We start from the raw sequence: 24,601 nt of genomic DNA, 5'->3' as shown, positions 1-24,601 counted from the left end.
AGCAGATAATGAAATATATTATTATTTTCATAATATACATGGTTCAGTGGTTGACTGTTCACCTAGCATGAGAAAGACTGGTTTTCATGCCTAGACCCTGCTCACTCCAACAAAAGTCCAATGTAAAACTCTTAGGTGTATCAGGTTTGTCTGTGTCGTTCATTTGTATCTCACCGTGTAAGTATGCAGATGCTCAAAGGGCAAAGAAAAGCTTAAAAGGTTGGATTACCTATAAGCTACAAACTCACTAAAATGCCATTTGTTTTCATCATAATTAGTTTTACTCCATGGCAATATTTTTATACAGCTTTGAGGGTAACTATTCCAGTATAGTTATTTTTAGAGATTTTGGCCTCTTGCATCATTCTCTAAAATAGAATCTCTCCCTTCATTAGATCATTTTAAAGTACTAAATCCCTTAAGACAACCTTTACCTCCGTCACACAATGGACATCTCTATCTGTGAGCCTGAGTTCGAACACATGAATTCTTCATCAGCCGCTTCGGTGGGAGCGGCTTTCCCCCTCGGTGACGGGGTTTGCTGACTTTATTCCCGCCTTCTGTCTTCCAGTACAAAGATGGCGTCCACAAATTGCTGCTGACAGTCATCACCTGGGTGGGCATCGTTGTCTCCCTCGTCTGCCTGGCTATCTGCATCTTCACCTTCTGCTTCTTCCGAGGCCTGCAAAGCGACCGCAACACGATCCACAAGAACCTGTGTATCAACCTCTTCATCGCTGAGTTTATTTTCCTAATAGGCATTGATAAAACACAGTACACGGTGAGCTCCTGCTGAGTTCGCCGACCTTGGCTCTTCGCTGCTTTTGTCTGTTTAGCTGTGAACGCGGGTGTGATGCTGACATCAGTATTTTCCCTTGTTTGATGCCATCCTTGGTCCTGGTGAAGGATAAATTGTAACAGATTCTAAGGCAGCTCAGTCGGTAATGTTACTGTGAATGTATTCATTTTATGTATTAAAGAACAAGTCTTTTTCCTGCCCCTCCTGAATAAGAAGGTGCATTTTCCAAATTCCTACTTTGCTTATATAGGCATCCTGACCAACGGTCTTTCCTTCGTGCTTAAAGCATTTATCCCTCACAAGCCTCAGACAGAGAACGTAATTCATTTCTGCATTACCCTGCATTCATCCAAGATGAATTTTAAAAATGCCCCGGAAGCAAAAAGGAAACAATCCTATATAGAGTGAGGGTGTCTGTCATTAAAGCAAACTGTTGAAATTCCGTTATAGAGATTAGAGATAATGTGTCTGCATCGAAACGTCCTACAGACTGGTGAACGAACACCTGCAGGTGGATACCAGGGCTCAGAGGAGGGGGCAGGCTGGGGAGGGAATTTAAATGTCTGTTGTCCTACTCGATACTTAATTTCAAAACGGTAATGGTGAGGACGTCTGGTACACTTGATGGTGTGCTTTCCAAGCACTGTGTCCTTGGTATTTACCTTGCCTTTAACTTGTTTCCCCTTATGGCAAGATCGTGGGTGGGCTCGTGCGTGTGTGCATGTGTCCTACTGACGATGCAGTATATAATAGATCAACGATTCTGCCAGTAATCGTTTTAAGCTCGAGGAGTAGACACTGTATACTCACAGGTGTCATGTCTTCCCTTCCCAGATTGCGTGCCCCGTGTTTGCAGGACTCCTGCACTTTTTCTTCCTGGCTGCTTTTTCCTGGATGTGCCTAGAAGGTGTGCAGCTCTACCTCATGTTGGTTGAAGTTTTCGAGAGTGAATACTCAAGGAAGAAGTATTACTATGTCGCCGGGTACCTCTTCCCTGCCACAGTGGTCGGTGTTTCAGCTGCTATCGACTACAAGAGTTACGGGACACTAGAGGCGTAAGTAATCGCAAGTGACCTGAGTGTTTTTCAAGTGAATAATTTTTTAAAGCCTGTTAGCTGTCAGCGAGGGTCCTTGACAGACTAAAATAGCCTCTGAAAGCTTTATTGGGGGGAGAGAAGGGGCCTGCGGTGCGCAAATTGCAATCAAGTCTTCTGTAATTTTCTGGGTTCAAAGGATTTGTTCTCTGGTGAGGCAGATTCTAAATTATGGACTTTGTTTCTTAACTCAAAAGATTGACCTGAAACAAATTGAAAAAAGTAAATAACTTTTGGCCTCAGAAAGATATTAAGTAAAAATTCTCCCGAACTTACACATCTAACGGGTCGTTAGCTGGCTCTGTGCAGTTGACTCCCGTGCATGGCGGTGGCAGCACGTCCTTTCCCGTGTGTTGCGCTTCGATAATATTTTTACCAGGGACTTTGGAAGGATTAAAATATGCTCATTGTCTCTCGTTCCTAAAAAAAAAAATACAGATATTTACAGAGAGTGGCAGAAGGAAGACAAAACCACATTTCATTTGACTTCGAACTCCATTTGATTTTTTTTTTCTCCGATAAAATTAGCAAACAAGATTTATGTATAGTCGATGAACTCCTGAGTGTTCAGATAGTGAAAGTCAAATAAGGGATATTCAGTAAGGATGCAAAATTGTATAAAGTATGGACCACTAGCTAAAGTGTGTCTTTTTTTTTTTCTTTAAAAAATTTTGTTTAATGAATAGAGTACACTGTCGCTGTCTTCAGACACACCAGAAGAGGGCATCAGATCCCATTACAGATGGTTGTGAGCCACCATGTGGTTGCTGGGAATTGAACTCAGGACCTCGGGAAGAGCAGTCAGTGCTCTTAACCGCTGAGCCATCTCTCCAGCCCTAAAGTGTCTTAATGAGTTTATGCATCATATATTTTAATGCTGCAGAGCTGGGAGCTCGTATTTTTCCCCTCGTATTTGTCCATTTGCCCGTCCCTGATGGTGGTACTTATTCCGTTTTGGCACTCACACCATCTGAATGCTTACCCTTTCAATTCTGTTACCCAAGAAGCATTTTCAAAGACTACATCCAGGGTTTGCGAATGACAACCCAGTGTCTAGTTCTTTTTGGGATCATCTCTAACGAAGGGAAGTTCCCAGGCCTTTGGGGACTGGGGTGAGCAGTCAGTTTTCCCTGTGAAAACTTCTATCGCATCCCATGCATTAAGTGAACCTGCTGTAGGGTGAAGTAAATGAACCCCAAAATTTATTGGGTCAAAGCCAATGTGGAATTATTAATAAAATTCTTCTCACCCGTGATTAATGTATTTCCAGGGGCAAATGAAGGGGTTGGTTGGTTCTCAGCTGAAGTTTTGTAGCTCTGTGTCTCTGCTTAATACAGGGATCCAGGAAAGCTTCTTAACGCACCCTCTCTCCTTCCCAACAGTTGCTGGCTTCACGTTGATAACTATTTCATATGGAGTTTCATTGGGCCTGTTACTTTCATCATTCTGGTGAGTAGACCCCACGTTCGCAGCCTTTCCATGTGCTACTGCAACAGGGGCGCTCACAGGAAGAGGCACCCTCGCATTGCTAACTGTTCATACAGTCAGAGATATGTAAGCAGGCCTATTAAAGGGACAACATGGCATAGCTCGTTTAGACTGTTATCATTATTGAAGCTTGTACATTGGCTAATTAACTGTGCCTGAAAACCATGTCTCCTGTGAGAATCACACTCTTCTATTTATAATTCAGTCTGCTGAACCAGCATAAAAAAATACAAAAGCAAACAAACAAACAAACAAAAAAACAGAATAAAACAAAACCATCAGGCACATGGACATAATTTATTGTTTCCATTCTAATAGTAACGTAGTATTTTAAGTCAATGTTTATACCTTAAATTCTTTTAGATCATAAATTTTTAGAAAGCTTAGATTAACAAAAGGATAGTAAATGATTTAAGTTCACTAAAAATATTCCTTTTGAAGACTTAAAATAATTTTGAAAAATCAGTAAAATTTTTCTGTAAGTCAACAGTAGTAACATTAATGTAGTCTTCAGACCTTAGAATCTATAATCATATTTGAAGTGTAATATCAGGATTTTATCATTTAAACTTTTGACCCAGTTATAGTACAGTGCAGAAATGGGCATTACTAGCCTTTAGAGGCCTGAAAAGATAACATAAACTAGTTTAAATATCTCTGCAGAATTCGTATTCTTAAAGTCACTGGGTATTGTTACTTTAAATATTTCATTGCTATATTATTTTTCTTATTATTTTCTTTTCCAAAAGACAGTCACTCGTAAACTTTTCAGGGTGTCTTAACATTAACTAGTGTTTTTAAAAAATTCTGAAAGGAAAGCTCACAGCTCACACCTCAATCCATAAAGCCCTTGCTGTGCAAACATAAAGACCGAAACATCATCCCAATCATCACGTAAAAGAAACACAAGCGTAGCAGGGAGAACCTGTGACCCAGAGTTGGCAGGACAGAGAGAGTAAACCCCCTTTCCTTCAGGCAGGGCAGAGCAATCAAATCAATGTCCTTCCTCTTCAGCTTCTCAGAACCAGCGGTGAAGGCACTGGAATTCACACCAACAGTTAACAGAATTTGTTGTTGAACTAAATGACTGGTACTCGTGGAAGCCGCTGCGCTGTCGGTGTTCTTCACATGATGATTTCTCACTGGATTATTCTATCCAGCCCATGACTCCAGCTCCGGTTCTTAGTTTATGTGAGCACACCCTCAGTGCTTTCTAGAAGGAGGTGACTAATGGCTGCATGTAACATTCCCATCCTTAAAGACATAGGCTCCTTCAGAAGCTCCTAAAACAAACACTTGTGTACTTTGAAATTAAATACAAAGGCTGCTTTAGGGATGTCTGGGGCATAATCATGGGTCGACTTTTGTCTCTAAAGGTGAGCACTAGCCATTTTTAAAAACCATTTCATTTGGAAAGTAAATTAAGGTGTACTCAGTAAGAAAGGGGTACAGATATTTTAGTGCAATGCCCATTTTCCATGATTGCCCACCATTTATTAGTGTCTGTTCCCCATTTATAGTCTATTCTGCCTTCAGACTGAACTATGAAGGGCTTTGGGTAACATTGTTCCCAACCTAAAAACAAGCCCAAGAAACCAGCAGGTAACAATTGCGTCTAGATCTCCTTGAGATTCTGAGGTTGCTTTGCCCTCTAATCATCCCAGCCTGGAGAGAATGCAGAACAATATCTTGAAATACAATGTATAACCTAAATTGAGAAATAAGATCTTATAGCATATGTATATAGAAAACGCATCTACCTAAGTAGGCACTGTGCTGATACAAGACATTTAAAATCTAATTTCGACATGCATCTTAATAATATAAACTATATTGTGTACTGCCTCTGTAAGGAATGTCCTTATAACAAAACATGCCTTGTGATTCCAAGGAAATACACTTTGAATTCTAACTCTTCTGAGTTAAAAACCGCTATCCTATAATATTATTAAATAGGTCTACCTTCATTCTAATCTCTAAAGAAGAATAAGAGGCTACGAGAAATAAAACTTCCTCCTTAATGCCTTCCTATAGAATGTCTTGCCTACAGGCACTGGACTTCTTATATCTATGCGAAAAGTGCCAGTTAGTAATGAGCAGGGGGAAACCATTAGTATGCCTGAAATGGTTTAATGAAGCCTTGGATCATGACACGTCAGGAGCTGTTCTTATCATTTGGACAGCTCCATCTGCATCATTAATAATTAATTCAGTTCAGTGAGAGTTCAGCTCACACACTCACTTAGAAGTCTTCTTCAGAGAACACCTCTCTGGCTGCTCGTCCGGGGGAAACCAGTTTCTGCTTGGCTAACAGCAGGGATCTGGAGACAAGCGTGCCGTCTTCGGTCTTGCGTTCGCCAGGTAGCAAAGGCTCCAGGGAGGACAAAGAGGGTTGGAACACGTGCGGTTCAGCCAGGTTATTTCCGAGCGCTGCGCCTAGTCTTCTGTCTTATCATATCCATGTCAGCCCTGCAAGCTATCAGATGAATGTAAGCAGATGAGCCCAGGCCGACGTGATCCAACAGAGCACGTTGGTGGCCGTGAAACAAACTGTGCTTTCCTCTAATCCCTGGGAACTTCCCCTCTGTAAAATCTCCCTTGTATGGTCGTGCTAGCCATGGAGATAATGCTTGACTCTTTAGCACTGTTAAATGAACAAACATGTGATTTCAGTAATGATAATTTATGCCATTATGAATTGGGCATTGTTAGCCATTGAAACGTTGCCCCGGTTTAGTTGATTGGTTTATTATCTATTTCTATTCCACTTATCTACTCTCTCTGTCTATTTGCTGAGTGGAGCTTTTTTCTCTTCTGCTGCCCTCTTTGGGTTTGGACTCACCCATAGGCACACACAAGCCCACAGTGTAGCGTTAATGTAGACTTAATTCCTATTGATTCCTGAATGAATTGCTTTTCGCTCCCCAGCTATCACCCCCATCCGTTCAGGCTGCTGGGTTGATATGTATACCTAACATAGTTCAAGTAACATAAATTTACTGATTTATGTGAATAACTGGGTTGTTTACACAAAGCTTTGCCCGTATCCGCAGCCTAGCACTTTTATTCCTCCACTGATAGACACTGCTTTAAGCCATCCTCAAAGATTACATTGAAACTCGGTTAATACAAAGTAGTATTTGTGTGGGAGGGGAGGACAGCAACAAAAAAGAGAGGGTGGGGAAGAGGATGTCCTAATCAGACAGGACAAAGGACAGGAGCAGGGACTGTCTGCCTTCCAGTGAGAAATAGGGACGTGTCTGATTGTTGTCATTTGTTTGGTTTTTTTTTTTTCCAAGCGCATAGAGGAGAATAAAAGTAAAATAGGAAAAGGAAAAAAGTTAAAAGTCAATTTTATTTACTTATTTTATCCATTTAACTTACTTTCTTACTTTAAAAAAAAGACGGGGCTGGGGATTTAGCTCAGTGGTAGAGCGCTTACCTAGGAAGCGCAAGGCCCTGGGTTCGGTCCCCAGCTCCGAAAAAAAAAAAGAACCAAAAAAAAAAAAAAAGAAAAAAAAAAGACAAAGCTGAAAATCCTAGCATGGACTAGGAAGTCATTCATGTCTTTGAGAAGCGCTCAGAAGAAGCTCAAGTGCGTAGACAACACCAAACACCGTCTGCTTCCTCCTGTGTGACTTTCTGAACCCTGCTCTTCTGTGTCTGGGCCTGGGCACCCCAGGTCCATTGTAAGAGGGTCAGGCAGAAGCAGAGGAGAGGGTGGTGGTGGAGGTGTATTAAAATATGCTAATGGGAAAAGTCTTAATCCTTGGGTGGGGTTGCTGCCCCCTGAAAAATCGTAACAACAATATTTACTCTGTGACACCTTTAGCATTAAAGTATTCAAACGTTGGCTCAGCAGGGTGTGAGAAGTCATTGTCCTTTACCCTGTACTCTCTTCCATTCCAAGAGGATTCCCTCTGTGTGTTCAATATCTATGCCATAAATATTTCTTCCATTTCTCAGTACACTGCAAATAATACGTCAGTGAAATTTTATTATTTAAAAAATAATTAATAAACTCTTAAATGGACTTTTTTTTGCCATCTTGGCGCCTTAAGAGTTTGCCTTGTGAGCCTTCTTTTATAATTAATTTTTTTTAGAAATAATGGCATTTGTCCTACTAAACATAGCCTTGCTCCGTTATTTCTGCGTTTTCAAAGTCACTTTTCTTCAGAGGCTAAGGTCTTGTGTGTGAGTTAACTGAAAGTTCTATGACAGAATGCATTAGCTTTTTCCCATCTCTTTACATTGGAAGTTCTGTCGACACGTGCAAAACAATTTGAATATTAAAACCCACTGAGCATTTTATTATTTTTCTGTCATTTTTTTGCATCCTATTTTTTCCGTCGTAAGTTTTGGTGGAATATATTGTCTATTTATCATTAAAGTCATCATTATCATTTCAGTCTTCTTAAAACACTTAATCTTAAAAGTTAAGATAGGTATAGTGTTTGCACGTGGGAGGCCAAGTCTTGGCCAGCCGGAACCTCATACAGAGACCGAGACCGTGTATCAAAACCAACCGGCCAAACACACACGCCCTCTATACTCAGAGCATTCAAAGATAAAGAGGGTTAAAAGATTTCATCTCCTTCTGTAAAGAAGGTCCTTGCATTTGTTTGTTTACCTTGATGCTGAGTGCTTCGTATTTAGTATACTTAAATACAGAGTGTCTGTCCCCAGCTGGCACCCTAACTATTACACAGACATCCAGACGAGATTCACAGCAGCAGAACCTGGGCTTGCTATAGCGCTCTGCCTTTCAGTCATCCTTTAATGTGACTAGTTAAGCCTACTGCTGCTTAAGTAGAAAATTAATGGCACTGTTGATTTTTTTCCCCCTTTTAAAATGTGTTATAAATCCTTCTTATCAACGACCCTTTAAAAAGTCCTCAGTGTTTACTCCATTGCTAATTTCTCGGAGGCAGTGTCCGTCTTAGGTGTCCACAGCAGGATAAACACGTCCTTGTATAGCACAGGCCGGTCAATAAAATGCTTGTTGGGTGAAGAGTACTATGCAGTCCATTTCTGAGAATAGAAGCACGTCTGTTAACCAGCTGGAAGAACCTTGTAAAAATAAAGCAAGAACCGTCCGTCCCTATGATTTGATCTTTCTGTCCGATAACTCTTTTAAGAAGCTTAATACTCTTAAGGGCAAAACAGTTGTCCGTTGTAAATGGCATGGAAAGGTAGACCCTCTGCCAGCCTGTGTAGGTCACGCCCATTTTACTCCTGAAAGGGGGCCATTCTACGTCTACGAGGAATAATAAAGTGCACCAGGCAAAAAAAATGACGCACGGCCTAAAGTGTTTGCCTTGTTCCCAAACTCATCAGTGGGGACAGCTGGAGATTTTTAATGAATTGAGCTATATAATGCTTCCTGGTTTTAAAATCGGAAGTAATAATGAATTCGCATGAGGTCATGTGCTCTTTCAGCATCGTGAACCCTCGAGCAGGGGTGTGATGGTGACATAGTTACGATTAGGAACTCTCACCCAGAAACAGTCCATCTCCTCACACACTGTGTGCTTCCTGAGTCTTCCTTGGGTCCAGTAGGTCTTGCTGAGTTCTCAAAGAACCAAGAACAGATAGAATTAAGAATGAAGGAATGAAGTGTCACAGGCATGGCACGGGGGTAGTCAAGCTTGACTCTGGTTTTAGAATCTAAATAGAAGAGGGTTCTTCACTCTCAGCCCGGGACTGGGAGCTGCTGTGTTTTACCAGCCATTACCTCTCCTCAGTCAAACCTGTAGGGAATCCAGGCCTTCTGTTCAATTCCTTCTCTCAGGGTTTGCATTTGATTGGCCCTAAAAGTGTTCGTTCGGTGGAACACTTAGTAGGACTTACTTTGCTAGAAGTAACTAAGTTTCACGCGTTGAAAAACGTGGAAGGTGGATGGCTTGCAGAATTAGTAGGTAGTATGCAGACAGTAAAAACTGTACCTTCTTATTAATATTAACTCTTTCACGTACTGTGTTTAATTGTTTCCTCCTGGTTACCTTAGTGTAGATCATGCAAGTGTCATGTTGTGTTTTGTTGGTCAACATCAGGAGATTGGCCATCAGCCAGGTCTCCTAGAACTCGCCAACCCCACCGCTGCAGGTGCTTGGCGCAAATGTACTGAGAATTCTCTTCAGGGTCTCTGTGAGGTAGCGTTTAGGCCTTGGTCTACATTTAGCTAAAGAAACTAATCTAGGGTTTGGGTTTTTTTTTTTTTTAATTAGTTTAATCATTACCACGTGATACTGACTTAACGAGCTTGCAGTTCCATGTCAAGCGATCTGTTAGATCAGTCGTAACAGCCAGGGCGTGTTTCTCGCAGTCTGAATCCGTCACTGTCCACATAAATGAGACTGACGCACTGTGTACGGTGCCCATATGCTTCGGGGACTGGACTGGGTGAACTCATTAACCATATTTGCAAAATGTATCCATCTCCCTGTCCACAGTGATCTAACCCATGTTTCTTTATGCGTTAAAACAGCTAAATATTATTTTCCTGGTGATCACGCTGTGCAAAATGGTGAAACATTCAAACACTTTGAAACCAGATTCTAGCAGGTTGGAAAACATTAAGTAAGTATTTTGTATTTGAACTGTTATACTTGACGAGCTCAGTAAAAAGATATTCTCCACAGGGAACACAGGCATTTCTGCCTTCTGGCAACTGTAGAAGGGATTCTGAATGAAATCTCACTGATCAAGGTTCATTTTTCCCTGTGACCACATTACGGGCATTGGTCCAGAAGTAGATAATTTCTGACTTGATCTAGAGCGGAGAAATTGTTTCTGTGGAAATTTTATGTCACTGTAGTGATTTTATTTGAATTTAAAATGCGATTCCAAGCGATGGTCCTGTTTGCATGGCTGATATGATTATATTAAGTTTGTTTTGTTAAATGACTTTTCGATTTAAGAATTCTGAGCAGTTTCTCCTCCTAATCCTGTTTTCCTAAGAGAATTTACTCTATTACTATTGTTATCTTGAAGATTATCTGTTGTTTTCATGCTAATTAAACAGTGTTTACTTTATCTCAGTGTTGAATAAAATCTGCAATATTCTATTTGAGAAAATGCTATCTAATTAACCCAAAACTGATAGCTGTTGATTCATTAAATCAGCTATGGAAGGAAGCATTTTCAGACTGATTTTTAAAATGTGACTCTCCATGTGGGATTCAAGGAAATATTAACGTTGGATATGCCAAGATTGTGAAAATAATCTATCTTTAATGTTTTTAAAAAAATGGCAGACCTATAGTAGGGGTAACTCTTTTTGAATTAGATGTGTTAAATAGGCTAGTGCCAGCCTCATTGCATGCTGCATGGTAAGAGAGAGAGCTAATCGTTAGCGTCTCTCTCTTTTCTTCCCCTCCTCTTTCTGTCTTCTCACCTACACCAGTAATTACCGTGTTTGTGATGGATACTATAATACGGACTTACCTGGGTAAGGCAGAACCCTGCAATAACAAACTTCTTATGGCATGATTTATAATTTTTATTTATTTTTTTTTTTTGCAAATCTGTCAGTATCATGAATTGCTCTTAATTTTCGTAGTTACTTTGGAGTGTCTTAATTCGCTGTAGTGTCCTTAAACGATAATGTGCCTTTATTTCTTTTGATTGCTTGCCTCTGCATTTTGACTCCCTTGATTTTGACTAATTTATAAAATATATAAATGATTTCTTATTACTTTCTATTTTAATTCTGTCTAATAATTTTGTTTCTCTTTTCTGCTTATAATGCTTTCTAGCTATGAAGATAATAAGCCATTTATCAAGTAAGATCATTAGTTAGACGTGGAATGCAATAACGTTAAGCCCTTCTCATTCCGCCCCGTTCTCTGCAATTCCTTCTCGCCTTAAGCTGCTCATGACGAACTCTCTTGCCAGAATATTTTATTTCCAAGTTTTTATTTTGAAGTGTGTGGTTTTCTTTTTGTTTCTGTTTTGGTTTTTTTTTTTTTTTCCCCCTTAAATCTCATTTCAGCTAGGTCTTTTCATACTCTCATTGTAACTTCTAGGCTCACGTCCGACCAGCTTGTTAGAGTCTGAAGTTTAGGCTCTCTGTGATTATCTGCCATTTAACCTTTCTGTGGGTGTGTCACGTTACCGAGTATCATATGAGTACACCACAGGGAGAAAAATATAGGAGTAAACTAATTAAGGACTCCTTATTTTCTTCCACTAAAATTCACACGGAAGGCAGTAAAGCCACGGGGGATATTTTACACCTTGCATTTTAATATAGTTTTGATACCTGTTCATTCTGGAGCGAGGAAAAAGGCCATCCCCGCTGTTGCTGTGCTTCCTGGAAGCTGCCGTACTAAATGCTCTCTTTCTTAATCACTGGAAGGTTAAAGCCAAAAGCTGTTGAATTTGGGTTGACATAGAGCAAGCCAACCTCTACCACTGAGTCGTTACTAAATAAGAGATAAGTGTGGCTCCCTCACTGAGCCTGTTTAAAAAGAAACCAATCCGCTTTCTCTCTGCAGGTCTTGGGTGCTCGGTGCGTTCGCCCTGCTGTGTCTCCTGGGCCTAACCTGGTCCTTTGGGTTGCTTTTTGTTAACGAGGAGACCGTTGTCATGGCTTATCTCTTCACCGCCTTTAATGCTTTCCAGGGACTGTTTATTTTCATCTTCCACTGTGCTCTTCAAAAGAAAGTAAGTGAGGGGCATCTCTGGGCAGAGGCTCAGTGTGCTTGGCCTTTGACTTGAAAGTGGGTCTATAGAGGATTTCTGCTGAAGGCTGGCTCGTTCTTAAACAGAATCATGCACCAGTTGTCCATGCAGAGTTGCATAGCAACAGTCAAATTTGAATCTCTGTTTAGAACTACAGCAAACTAGTCACTTATGCTAAGAGTCCTTCTCTGGTGGAAGGGTTTGAGAAACACCGGTGCAGAGGTGAAAGCTTTTACACACACATGCACGCACGCGCGCGCGCGCACACACACACACACACACACACACACACCCACACCCACACACACACACCACCATGCAAGGTTAAATTCAGTCTTAGCTCACTGATAAGAATGCAGTGATCCAAAATGAAAACAAGTGCAAGGACAAATAGCATTAATTTTTAAAGATCCAGACATGCAAAAGTTTAATACCAACGTTACCTTTTGAGAGATTTCTTTTGAAAGATCTAAAAACCACTGTTGTCTAATGCTTCACCTCTGATTATTTTGTCCTGACTTCACACATATGAAGTAGAGTCAGCAAAAACATGATTTTGAAAATGGAAGTCGAGGTTGAAAACCTTGAATCTGTAGCTAGCACCAAGGAAACACTTAGCTGTCCTTCAAGTGTAGAATGTCGGTGCCTCTCACCAGAGTGGCCCTTCCCCGCCCGCATGTCTGATGTAGTCTTTTGATTCTGTTATTACTAGTTGGTCACTAAATTGAACAGAGAAAGAGAACTGTGAGAGTGAAAACTATTACATTTTCAGCCCTGACAAGATGATAGTGTTGTTACTTCCATTGGTTTTGAATAAGCTGTAATTTTGAGATAATGATGGTGGACCGTGAAATACTGACAGATAATGTACAGTCACAGCAATATAGGCATTAGGCAAAACCAACACTGGAGGGTGTTATTTGGATAAAATACCATTTTGATTGCCATTGTCTTGGTTATACAGCCTTTCAGAGCTACTAATAGCTGTTACGTGTGCAGAAAATTTTCCTAAGGGATCCTGGGTTTTAATAGCAGTGTACTCTAAAATCTTAAACACTGTCCAGTGACATCCTCTGTAGCCACTGTCTTCCTATGCAAAGGCACACTGTGTAAGTGAGTATCCTCCATAGAGTGTACTGTCACAGGTTGGTCATTGCCCAAAGGTCGTGTCATGGAAAGCTTAACCTTAGCCGCAGAAGCTTCCTCATATCTCTGTGTGGTCCTTGAGCTCACCGTATTTTATTTTAATTACATGTATCACGTGTCCCGCCCTTCTATAGGTTGTATAATTCTACATGTGTCTCTGTGTGTCGCCATGATAGATTCTTAGGGATGTGACATAAAAGTAGTCAAGTTGGGGGAAAAAATAACATAAAATGAAAGCTTTGTTTTTATGCTTGAATGAGGACAGGAGGGCCCTGGGAATGTCTTGAAAACGTGATGCTGTTCATGTTTGCCCTGATGTGTGTCACTTTGAGAACTGAGAAGGTGATAGTGCAGTTGTGCCAAGGCTTAGAGACTCATCTGGTGGCCTTAATTTTGGAAGGAGTGTCAGTCTGGACCTTTGTAGGGAAGTAGACAGATTAGACATGAGGAGTTCTGTCATCTAGAAAGTTTTTTCGTTTTGACTTCAATTTTTCCTTGTCTACCCTAATTTCAAAATCTAACTTTAATGTACAAAAACCACGTTAATCCACCAGTGTAGCGATACCCCACCCAGCAGCCCCTTTCCCCACGGCTCCCCATTTTTATTCGGCTCTCTGTCCATGAGAGAGAGGCCCATCTCAGTGGCTTGGGTTTTGCAGACTGATGGAAGGTTAAGCTAAACTTCCTTTTAGGCTAGTCGGTGTTTGTGTCTAACCGGCCACCGCAGCGCTAGGGAGCAAAGCACGTGACCAACAGGTTGCTATGGATGGAAGCCGCACCCCAGTGTGCTTTGCGCTAGTGGAGCGCAGTAGGCTCCACCGATGCCAAAGGTAGACATAGTAGAAAACCAGGGAAGCATCCTTCCTATTGGCAAACGTGTGAACGTCGTTCTTCCCGGGTTTGTTCTAGTGTCAACGGTGCCTTGTCTGTGCATGCTAGAAGTTCATGCGTTGACGCCTGAGGAAGGCTAAGCTCATAAAACCTCCATGATGGCCTTCCAGATTGGTTATGTACAGACAAGCATTGAAGATGCTAAATCTTTTGTATCGTTATTTTGCAAAAATAATTGTCATTAACTATTCAGATAGAACAAACCTTTATCCAGAATTCGAGTAGTAAGGAGGAAACTGCAAGGCATCTCCAAATGGAGTCTTAAAGCTACCACCAGCCTGTCTCCAGGACGGACAGAGCTTCCCTTAGCCACTCACCTTTCAGCACCTTGCACTGAACCCAAGTCGGGTTCAACCTACCTTCGCCCTGGCAGTTTGGTCTTTCTCAGTTGTGCTCATTGCTCATTTAGTTAGAGAGAGTGGTGCGCTCACATCACTCCCCTGTCTTGTGCTTGTTCGATCCAGGTACGGAAAGAGTATGCCAAGTGCTTCAGACACTGGTACTGCTGTGGTGGCCTCCCGACCGAGAGCCCGCACAGCTCTGTAAAGGCGTCCACCTCCCGCACCAGTGCTCGCTACTCCTCTGGTACACAGGTAACCAAGATCTTGACAGCGTCTTTAATTAACCTTAATTATAGAAAGCCCGCAGAGACATGCTCTGTTTAGACACACTAATCGTTTCCTCCTTGTCCTCGTGGAGGTGGTAAGCACTCCCCCTCCCCCACTCCTTTTAGGATTTTGGTTTCGGTCTCCTCCTAAATGTGTAGTCTAGGTGTTGAGGTACGGGCATCCTTTTTGAGGACCTCACTTGATCCACATTCCCAGGTCGCCTAGGGACAGTTTTTTAGTAGACACAACACATTCATTTAGTAATTCTCCACTTTAAACAAGGCTGTAAAATAACACGTAAGAAAGGAAGGTGAAAGTGGTGATACAGGCCTGTGATCCCGGCCCTAGGGAGGCGGAAACAGAAGATTCACCATCATCCTTGGCTACAAAGTGAGTTGAGGCCAAATTGGCCTCCATAAAGCCCATCTCAATAAGTAAACAGACAGAGACACACAGGGTGTTTAGAGATTACACAGCCTACAGTAGAGAACAGGGCAGTACTGCTGTCCTCATTTTGGGACCAACAACAAAACACATTCTTAAAAGGCCCAAACTCCAGGTCTATACGAATGATTCTGGGTGGATCAAGGCGCTGTGGGTGAGGGAAGCGAAGGTAACGTGCTTGTCTTACCGTTTCATGTTAACAGAGCCGTATAAGAAGGATGTGGAATGACACCGTGAGGAAGCAGTCTGAATCGTCTTTTATCTCAGGTGACATCAATAGCACTTCTACCCTTAATCAAGGTCAGTTATGGGGGAATCGAGGGGACAGCGTGAAGGTTGTGCTTGTGCGAGCTTAGACTAACTCTAGCGGAGACACTCTTCTTACCTGTGGGTTTAGATCACCAGTTATTAAACTTTGGGGGTCACCTTGTAACATCAGTCATCAAAGTATGTATAGATTTATATTATTTCTATAAGGTAGCGGGGAGAAAGTCATCATTTAAAGCTCCACATTGACAGACCATGGCTGGAAAAATTAGTTATTGAAAACGGACCTTGTTACAGCACAAAATGTTTCTGTGATCAGTGCACACACCTGTCTTTCTAAGGCATCTATGTAAGTGTAGGTGCTACTAGAAGTAAAGTCACTATTACTTATGTAAAATGGTGGCAGCTCCCATTGAAATTTTACATAGTTTTGGCAGAGATCCTTTATTTTATATTTCTAAAGCCAATATTAAGTGGTACAACATTTGTAGTAAGTTAAAATGCATGGGAGTATATAAATCGAGTTCCCCCATAGAGTTCTGTGTATTGAGTTTAACCAACTTAGATTTGTAACAGAAACCATCTTAGTTCCTAAACGATAAAGGTCAGAAATGTAGGAGCCTAGCAAGATTAGGACAGAAATATGGAAACCACGGGTTCTTCCAAATAGAGTTTAGGACATTTCAGTCAAGTATGGAGAATTCACATTGTTTTTTAAGTTTTGATTTAGTGATCTGTGACATAGCCAACTGCCATGACTAGGTTCAGCTGTGTGTGGAAAGAGTATCTGTATGACGTCCATACCAGCCCGATTTTAACCTCATTTTAGTCAAATTACGTTAGTGGTGCAAAGGTGTCCGACTTAGCAGTTACAGTGAGGAGTGACGTCTCCATTGCACCTTTGTCCAGTGTCACCCTAATTATGTTGACATGATTGTCACATAGGAAAGTTTTAGATTCACTTCTGAAACCTGCCAAATGAGAGTACAGAAGAAACATTCTTGTCCTGGTCTAATGATTCTTGTGCCCCCCCCCCACCTCCGTCCACCCCCATCAGCATGTGTGCTTTTGCTTTTAATAAGTGCAGCCTTTTGCAGTTTGCCGTCCTTCTTACGTGTCTGTGGAAGCTGCTCTCCCCACTGCTTGTGTGCAAGTCAGTATTAACACAGATGTTTTCATGAGGGACGGTCCTACACCTGTAAGTCTGAAAGTCTGAGATTCCCTCCGCTGGGCCTCGGTGGTTAGGGCTTTAATATTAAGCGGCAGCATCATGAAGCATGATGTTGGTCTCCATGCATTTAATTGCCATTTTTGTTTAACAGTGATTTTGTATAAATTAGTAAATGTCATTCTCAGCAGGTGTTTACTTGGGAGACTTAGAAAGCACCTGCGGATTGCCGGAATTTAACTTCCCTCTCCCCTCTCTCCTCCAAATTAGTCGTTCAAATAGAGTCAGGAAAATTCCAGCAGACAGACTCCCCCCGACCCCCAGGTCAGCCCTGCCCACTGCCCAATGAATGAACTAAAAAAACTGCAACTGTAACCTTGGAACAAGCACTGATGGACTCTCTTTTTCTGTTTCTTTGCTTTAGGAATGACTGGCAATTACCTACTAACAAACCCTCTTCTTCGACCCCACGGCACTAACAACCCCTATAACACATTGCTCGCTGAAACAGTTGTATGTAATGCCCCTTCAGCGCCCGTGTTTAACTCACCAGGTGTGCTTACGCTTACAAATAAAACTATCTTTCTGTGCTGCTAAACAGAGCTCTGAGCCTATTTCTAAAGTGACCCACTGCTATATCTCTTAGCACTCTTGCACCTTTACTCTCATATTGAAGTGAGGTACCCCATGTCAGGCTTGTAAAACTGCACTATATTATAGTGGGACCCCAGTCGTGGTAGGTTTGCAGTAACTGTCCATGTTTTTGACACAGGTGGCATAAATCTTAATATATTATTACAGGACTGACATCACATGGTCCGAGAGCCCATCTTCAAGATTTATATCATTTAGAGGTATCCTATCTATATAATATATTGTTCAGTTGACTCTAAACCTTGCTGACACAATTTTGCTTCTGGAATGAGCTAGCTAAAGATAAGAGAGCTACACCCGGCATCATGGATAGAATAAAGCTATAGTATGGTGCAGCTTTATGGAGGAGGGTTCTTGCTTTGTAAGGAACTTTGGGGGTACAGGAACTATTACGTCAGTCTGTACCCATGGCTTTTAATAGGGGGAGGGGGAGTAAACCTGTCCTGTTTACTATATTTATTAGCTTATTAAAAAAACCTATTTAAGAGTAATTTTTTCAGATCTGGGTAAATCTTAACCTATGGCTAAACCTAGCTTATAATACTTGTGACAACTGCAATGAAATTAAACAGAGAATTTTGTTTCCGGTTTGTCTGTTGTTTTTGTTCTCCTTGCGATTCCTTGTTAACGTAACTGCAGCTTCTCTTTCCATTTTCTTGTCCTCTTACTTTCCTCACGCTGTCCTCTAGCAACCTACAGAGAGACAAGTATGGGAGTCAAACTTAACTTTGCCTATCAAATGTAAATTTTTTCAGCATGATTTTTAACGGGCACAATTAAAATGTACCTAGCAGTCATGAAGTAGACTCAGCGGGCAAGTGGTTCACAATTTTGCAACAAAAATGTTACGGGCAAGTGGTTCTCAATTTGCAACAGTAACAACAACAACAACAATGTTACCAAATTCCAAGGGTGCATCTCTGTGTAGTGGCTTTCATGAGTCCTAGAGGTCTGTAGCAGATGCTGTCCTCACTGAAGTCTGTGTAATGCTGAAATAATTTGCTCTCGAAAGCCTTGAAGTACTGTCAGTCAAAACGCTTAATAATTGACTTACCATTTCTGCATTCCCACAGTAATCTTGCTACAGGCTATGCAAAGTCTTCAAGTGAATTGCCTGAACGTGGGCAGAAAGAGATGCCTTTTCAAAACCAGAGAGGTCTTAAATCTGCAGTATATCATAGAAAACACCTTTTGAATTCTACCCAGCCACTTGTTATTTTGGAAGCAAGGAGAGAAAGAAAAGAAAGCAAAAACATTTGACCCTCCTAGCAAGGGTGAACAAATGCGGGCATCTTAGCCATGCGACGACCTAAGAGTGCCCAGCGTGTTCTAACAGTAACCTTACACAAGAGTGTGGCACAGACGCACTTATTTGAGGGACGCTAATCAAGTAACCTAAGGAAGCCTTTATAGATAACAATCGCAGCGCCATTTTCATAGCCCATGGGGCGTGCTGCAAACGGAATGGATAGCTTTCCCGAATGTAGAGATTGAGTCTGCATAACACAGTGATTGATAGGAGAGCCCTCGCTCTCTCTGTTCCCATGGGGCTAATGCTGGCTTGTCCATCAGTTATTATTGGTCATGAAGTTCGTCCCACGCAGAGACATATTTTTTGAAGGACGTTGAGTTTTCTAAGATATCTGCAGCTTTAAGAGTGGAGTGTGAGCACTGAGAGACAGTGCCCCTCCTCCTCTTGCAAGAATGAGTTTTCCTGACCCTCTCCAAGCCTTGCATACAATGCAGCAGCCTCACAGTGGCCGTCTCATTCCTTAGCCTCATGCCACTCTTTGTTGATTTGTTTATTTTTTTATTTGTTTTTTTATTATAATTTTCTTTTCAGACCTCTCTGTAGACAGATGATTTTCCCTCCCCTTTAGGACTTTGAGGTTGAAGAACCCAATTTCCCATCGTGTAGACCATTTAATTTTCTCTCACTTTTCCCCATTTGCTTGGAAATCACCGTGCTGTCTTAGTTTACATGTCTCTGTGTCTGTCGAAAATACAACTCCGATTCAAATACTGCATGTTCCCATCTGTTTCCTTTCCTCCTGAATTTTTCTTCATATCTCAAGCACTCGTACCCAATCTCTCATTCTCTTAGAAATAATAATAATAATAAAATATATATGTATTAGCCGAGGCTGACACCTTCTCCCATTCCATAGTTAATATCGCTTCTTGGTTTACTTTCTGTGACCCATACTTAGGAACCCTCCAACATTTCTGCATTTGCCCTCCATGCCCACGGTGTCTTTGGGCCAGTCTCGCACAGCAGTCTCTGCTGGATCATTTGGTACCGTCACTGTGACTGATGCAGTCTGCAGGGCTGCGGGCCAGCTTCGGCCTTGAGAAACCTAAGGCCGTTGCTATTAAACATCCCACCAAGTAGCAAACACGACTCAAAAGAACAAGAAGTCCTCAATGAAAAGTTAAGGCTGCTTTTGCTGGAAATCTAATTTGTTGAACCCTTGCTCTGACTAAGTTGCTGAAGCTTAGGAATTCTTCTTCATGTTTCAATAAATCATTTTACTTTCTTTTATATATCAGCTACTCTTAGGCCACATAGGCTGAGCAGACAGACATAATGTGAGTTGTCCAGACTGAGTCACCCCACCTGCTGTCTGTCGTGTTGTTGGATGGTGCTTGTGGACCCTGGTCCTGTCAGTATGAAAGATGCCTGACTCTGTTCCACATGAATTCCTTGTATCTGTCCATTTTTTTTCTCCCATTCCCCCCCTTTTTTGTGTTAAACTTCATCTCCAGAAAAAGGAAATGTTAGAACGTTGTTTAAAAGTTGCTTGCCAGTTCTGTGGGCCTCTGTTGTACATTGCCTTTTTGGTTCTGTTTTGTGGCTTGTTCCTTTTTAATTTAGTGTTGTTTAGGACAAATTCTGTTGATTTTTTATTTTATGAGCCATGGTCTTGTACTTTTAAAACGTAAACGTCACTAACGAATCGCTTTGCATTAACTATGCAAGGGCATGGAGCGAAGTCTTGTTTGTAAATGTGTCAAAATTGGACCAAAACCTGATCGATGAACTACTGTGTCCCCCAAATTGATAAAGTAATATATTCTGTATGCCATTTTCCCTCCCTGGAAAACAGTACTGTTTTTATAACACTTCTTCCTGTTATCTAAGGGTTGCCACTGTTTACCGTTGGGGATGCAGGAAAGACTGGCACTGTTGGAGTGTTAGGTGTCAAATTCAACTTTGTCCTGAACGACATTAAAACATTTTGTATAGGAAAAGTGAAGTTTCTCAAGGAAGGCGCAGAGGCAGTAACGGTAACTCCGCCCTTTTCTGTTGCAGGACATTCACTGAACAATACCCGGGACACCAGCGCCATGGATACTCTACCGCTAAATGGTAACTTCAACAACAGCTACTCCCTGCGCAAGGCCGACTACCACGACGGCGTGCAGGTTGTGGACTGTGGACTAAGTCTGAACGACACCGCGTTTGAGAAAATGATCATTTCAGAGTTAGTGCACAACAACCTCCGGGGTAGCAACAAAACCCACAACTTGGAGCTCAAGCTCCCGGTTAAACCCGTGATTGGCGGCAGCAGCAGCGAAGATGACGCGATCGTGGCCGACGCCTCATCTTTGATGCACGGTGATAACCCAGGGCTGGAATTCCGCCACAAAGAGCTGGAGGCACCGCTCATCCCTCAGCGGACTCACTCGCTTCTGTACCAACCCCAGAAAAAAGTGAAACCCGAGGCAACCGACAGCTACGTCTCCCAGCTGACGGCCGAGGCCGACGAGCACCTCCAGTCCCCCAACAGAGACTCTCTGTACACGAGCATGCCCAACCTAAGAGACTCTCCCTACCCGGAGAGCAGCCCGGACATGGCAGAGGACCTGTCTCCCTCCAGGAGGAGCGAGAACGAGGACATTTACTACAAAAGTATGCCCAATCTTGGGGCTGGCCGCCAGCTCCAGATGTGCTACCAGATCAGCAGAGGCAATAGCGATGGCTACATCATCCCCATTAACAAAGAAGGGTGCATCCCAGAGGGGGACGTCAGGGAAGGACAGATGCAGCTGGTAACAAGTCTTTAATAGTACAGCTAAGGAATTCCTAGGGCCACATGCAAGTATTAACTGCTAAAGACTGTGCCAGCCGGCCCTGCAGCTCTCCCCAACTCGGCCAGTAGAACCGGCTCTGCTGGCCGGCGGTTCTCCACTGTAGGAAAAAAAAATGGACTGAACCTCACGGTTCTGTGAATTTTTATAAAACATGCAAAAACTTTGTATATACACAGAGTATACTAAATTGAATTATTTGTTACAAAGAAAAAAGAAATGCCAACCAGGTATTTTACGTTTCTGCTGCTGTGTAGAGAGATTGTAAAACAAACAGGAGACCCTCCCAGCCATGATCCCGCGGCAGTTGGTGAACTGAGTCTGTAAATAGAACCCTACCGTTTTGGGTTTTTTTTGTTTGTTTGTTTGTTTTTGTTTTTGTTTTGTAGGCCTGCATTGTATTATATACAAGACGTAGGCTTTAAGATCCTGTGGGACAAATTGACTGTATCTTACTTTTCCTGACAAGACTTGGAAAAGCAGGAGAGAGATTCTGCACCCGTTTGCACTTCCCTGCAAACCTTTTACATTAAGGCAGCCACCGAAACCATGTTTAACCAGTAGCAATCAAGCCACAGGCCTTATCTCATGTTTCCTCAACTGTACAATGAACTGTTCTCATGAAGAAAAAAAAAGTTAATGGCTAAAGAAAATTATATTTTGTTCTATTGCTAGGGTAAAAATAAATACATTTGTGTCCAACTGAGATATCATTAAAATAATTTTAAAAAGAGTTTGGAGAAAATATCGTGTCAAGCTCTTGGTTGCACAAAATAGGCGATGTCTCTTCTCCCACCCACCATGGTGAGTTTCTGCCCCTCTTTGTTGGTTCCCACTGTAGACGGTGTCTGCTCTGACCGCTTAGCCCCCTTTCTTACACTTAAATTTCTTATTGCCAAAAGAGTGTGTTTTATGGGGAGAAAACTCTTTGAAGTCCTGCCATGCCTTGCACAAATGTGGGGAAATCTGGAGGTCTTGAGTCAACCCTCTGTTTATTCTGGAACAGAGGGCGAAGGGGTCACTGGGCACTTCTCACAAACTTTCTAGTGAACAAAAGGTGCCTATTCTTTTATAAAAAAATAAAATAAAATAAAACAAAATAAAACAGAAATATTACTCTTCCATATTCCTTCTGCCTATATTTAGTAATTAATTTATTTTATGGTAAAGTTCTAATGACGTGTAAATTGTTTCCGCAAAGCTCTGCTCCTCTTTCAAGCCCTTTGTGTAAAGCTGTTAATAACAAGCCTATCACTAATATCCAGTGTAAAGTTTAACACGGTTTGACAGTAAATAAATGTGAATTTTTTCAAGTAGTGATGTGCACTTCTATGTATGTTAAGCAGTAGACTCGACCAAGGCCGTCCTTTCCAATCCCATCTCCCCTCAGACTGTAACCATAGTTATGTAAAAGAATGCAAGCAAATAGGCCTGCTTTGCCCTGTGCGGTGAGAAGAATAGATCTGTATCCTAATTATCTCCCACACAGACACAAAGTCTGTAAAATGAGTGGTAGACGGGACTAAAATATTGTAAAAAAATAAATGAAAGGATTATAATTGTAACACTAAATTTGGACAGACAAATACACCTGATTTTTTTTGTCCCCTTCAACAGATTTCTAAGTATTGTGCAAAGGGTCGATTCCTGAAGCACATGCTCCCGGTTTATGAACCGTTAAAAATAGGCTGCTCAGAATGGCAGGGTCTGTGATGACGGCTAGCTCTTACTCTAGGTGCAAAATTTACAATTAACTTTTCACCATGAACAGATCTTTCCATTTAGTAACGTAACCGTCTCTACCAACGTCGACCCAAGCTTGGTCTCAGATGCTTCTCGGTGAGACATCGCTTTACATGGATACAGCGGGATATGCCTATGGAATTTAGAAGGCTATTTTTCACCTAGAAATAGTTATTTGTTTATGTGTGTGTGTGTGTTTTGTCTGTATGTGCATCTGTCTGTACCTCACACATGCCCACTACACGGAAAGGCCAGAAAAGAGCCCCGAAACTGTAGTTCCAGACGGCTATGAGCTGCCATGTGGGTGCTGGGACTGGAACCTATGTCCTCTGTAAGAGCATCTGAACTGCGGAGCCATTTCCCCGGCACCAAGAGAAATAATCCCCTTGTATTCACATAGCCCCTGGAGGGCCCAGTAGACCCTAGAAATGTTCGAAGAGAAGCAGTAAGATCACATGTCATCTAAAGGGCAGCTGACTCCGTCAGAACCTCACTGTCCAGGTTTTGACATCTTCTGAGAAAGAGTCCAGGCGGTCGATTGGCTAAAATGCCCAGAGTTTATGAAACTGTTTGCTGGGAGAGGGTGTTGCAAAAGCAGGCACTGGCATTTCTGCCTTGTGGGTTTTTTTTTTCCAGAGTCTTAAACTCCACACCAATTCTTGTATATAAACTAGACCTGCTTTCACCATGAATTAAAAAAAAAAATGCTGTAAGGAAAGGAAAAGGTCATGTGTGCACCACTCAATTATTCTCATTTGTTTCTCCCCCATGTCCGTTCTCAGAACTCCGAAATGGTGAGAACAAGTACTTGATTTCTAAGTGGTTAGTGGTCTGTTCAGAAAAACCATTTTTCACTAGTCTTGACCCCAAACAACACAATTTGGAAATCCACTCATCTTTGCTGCCAAAATTTTCTTAAAACAAACTGAGAGGGATATGCATGTGTTGCTTTCAATCCCCTCTGGGATTCCTCCTAGAGCAAGGTAACTTTTCAAGTTTAGAACTACGTATACAGTGGCTAGATGTGCGTGGGAGTGCGTGTGTACTCGTGCACGTGCACACGCATGTGTCTGTGCATACATGAGTGCGTCCAGGCGCTCTTCCCTGTTGTATGGATGAACTTGTCTCTGTGGGTGGGCACATGTGTCTGTCAGAAGTTTACTTTAGGGTGTCGTAGTCGTCCTTAATTACTTGCACGTTTTGAGAAAGAGTCTCCCTGAACTTGGAACTCACTGCTTTAGAGAGAAAGGCTAGCCAGAGAGTGCGGGACCTTCCGGTGGCTCCCTGCAGCACCAGGGTTATAAGCACAGGCTACCCCGTGCTGGGATCCGAACTGAGGTCCTCAGGCCTGTGAGGCCATCGCTTTTCCCACTGAGCCATAGCTCCAGACCCAAACTTTTTAAAAGCAATTTTTTTTAACTGCTGATGACTTTTTGATTTGTCTACTTGATTTGAGTCTGCCCAAGTTGTCCTGGATACACAGTTCTTACATCCCTGGTTGTCTTGGTGAGCTTGTACTGTT

The 24,601-nt window shown here is 42.0% G+C and overlaps 1 protein-coding gene across 57 annotated transcripts in view; it reads left to right on the top strand.

Annotated features, from left to right (window-relative positions):
• The window catches only part of Adgrl2 (adhesion G protein-coupled receptor L2), a 631,071-nt gene extending 608,419 nt beyond the window's left edge, over nucleotides 1–22,652 (top strand). For 8 of the 57 annotated variants that reach the window (NM_001302212.1, XM_063281246.1, XM_063281245.1 and 5 more), the window contains 8 exon segments: nucleotides 572–781; nucleotides 1,634–1,854; nucleotides 3,276–3,342; nucleotides 9,869–9,960; nucleotides 11,880–12,048; nucleotides 14,568–14,696; nucleotides 15,359–15,455; nucleotides 20,558–22,652. In NM_001302212.1, the coding sequence (NP_001289141.1) occupies nucleotides 572–781; nucleotides 1,634–1,854; nucleotides 3,276–3,342; nucleotides 9,869–9,960; nucleotides 11,880–12,048; nucleotides 14,568–14,696; nucleotides 15,359–15,455; nucleotides 20,558–21,312 (1,740 nt within the window). In that variant the 3' untranslated portion in view covers nucleotides 21,313–22,652. 57 annotated transcript variants of the gene reach the window in all.
• Nucleotides 22,653–24,601: the final 1,949 nt, after the last annotated feature.

Source organism: Rattus norvegicus, chromosome 2 (assembly GCF_036323735.1).
Source record: "Rattus norvegicus strain BN/NHsdMcwi chromosome 2, GRCr8, whole genome shotgun sequence".
Classification (NCBI taxonomy): domain Eukaryota; kingdom Metazoa; phylum Chordata; class Mammalia; order Rodentia; family Muridae; genus Rattus; species Rattus norvegicus.
The sequence above is the reverse complement of the archived record's forward strand: the minus strand, read 5'-3'. Positions and strand labels throughout refer to the sequence as shown.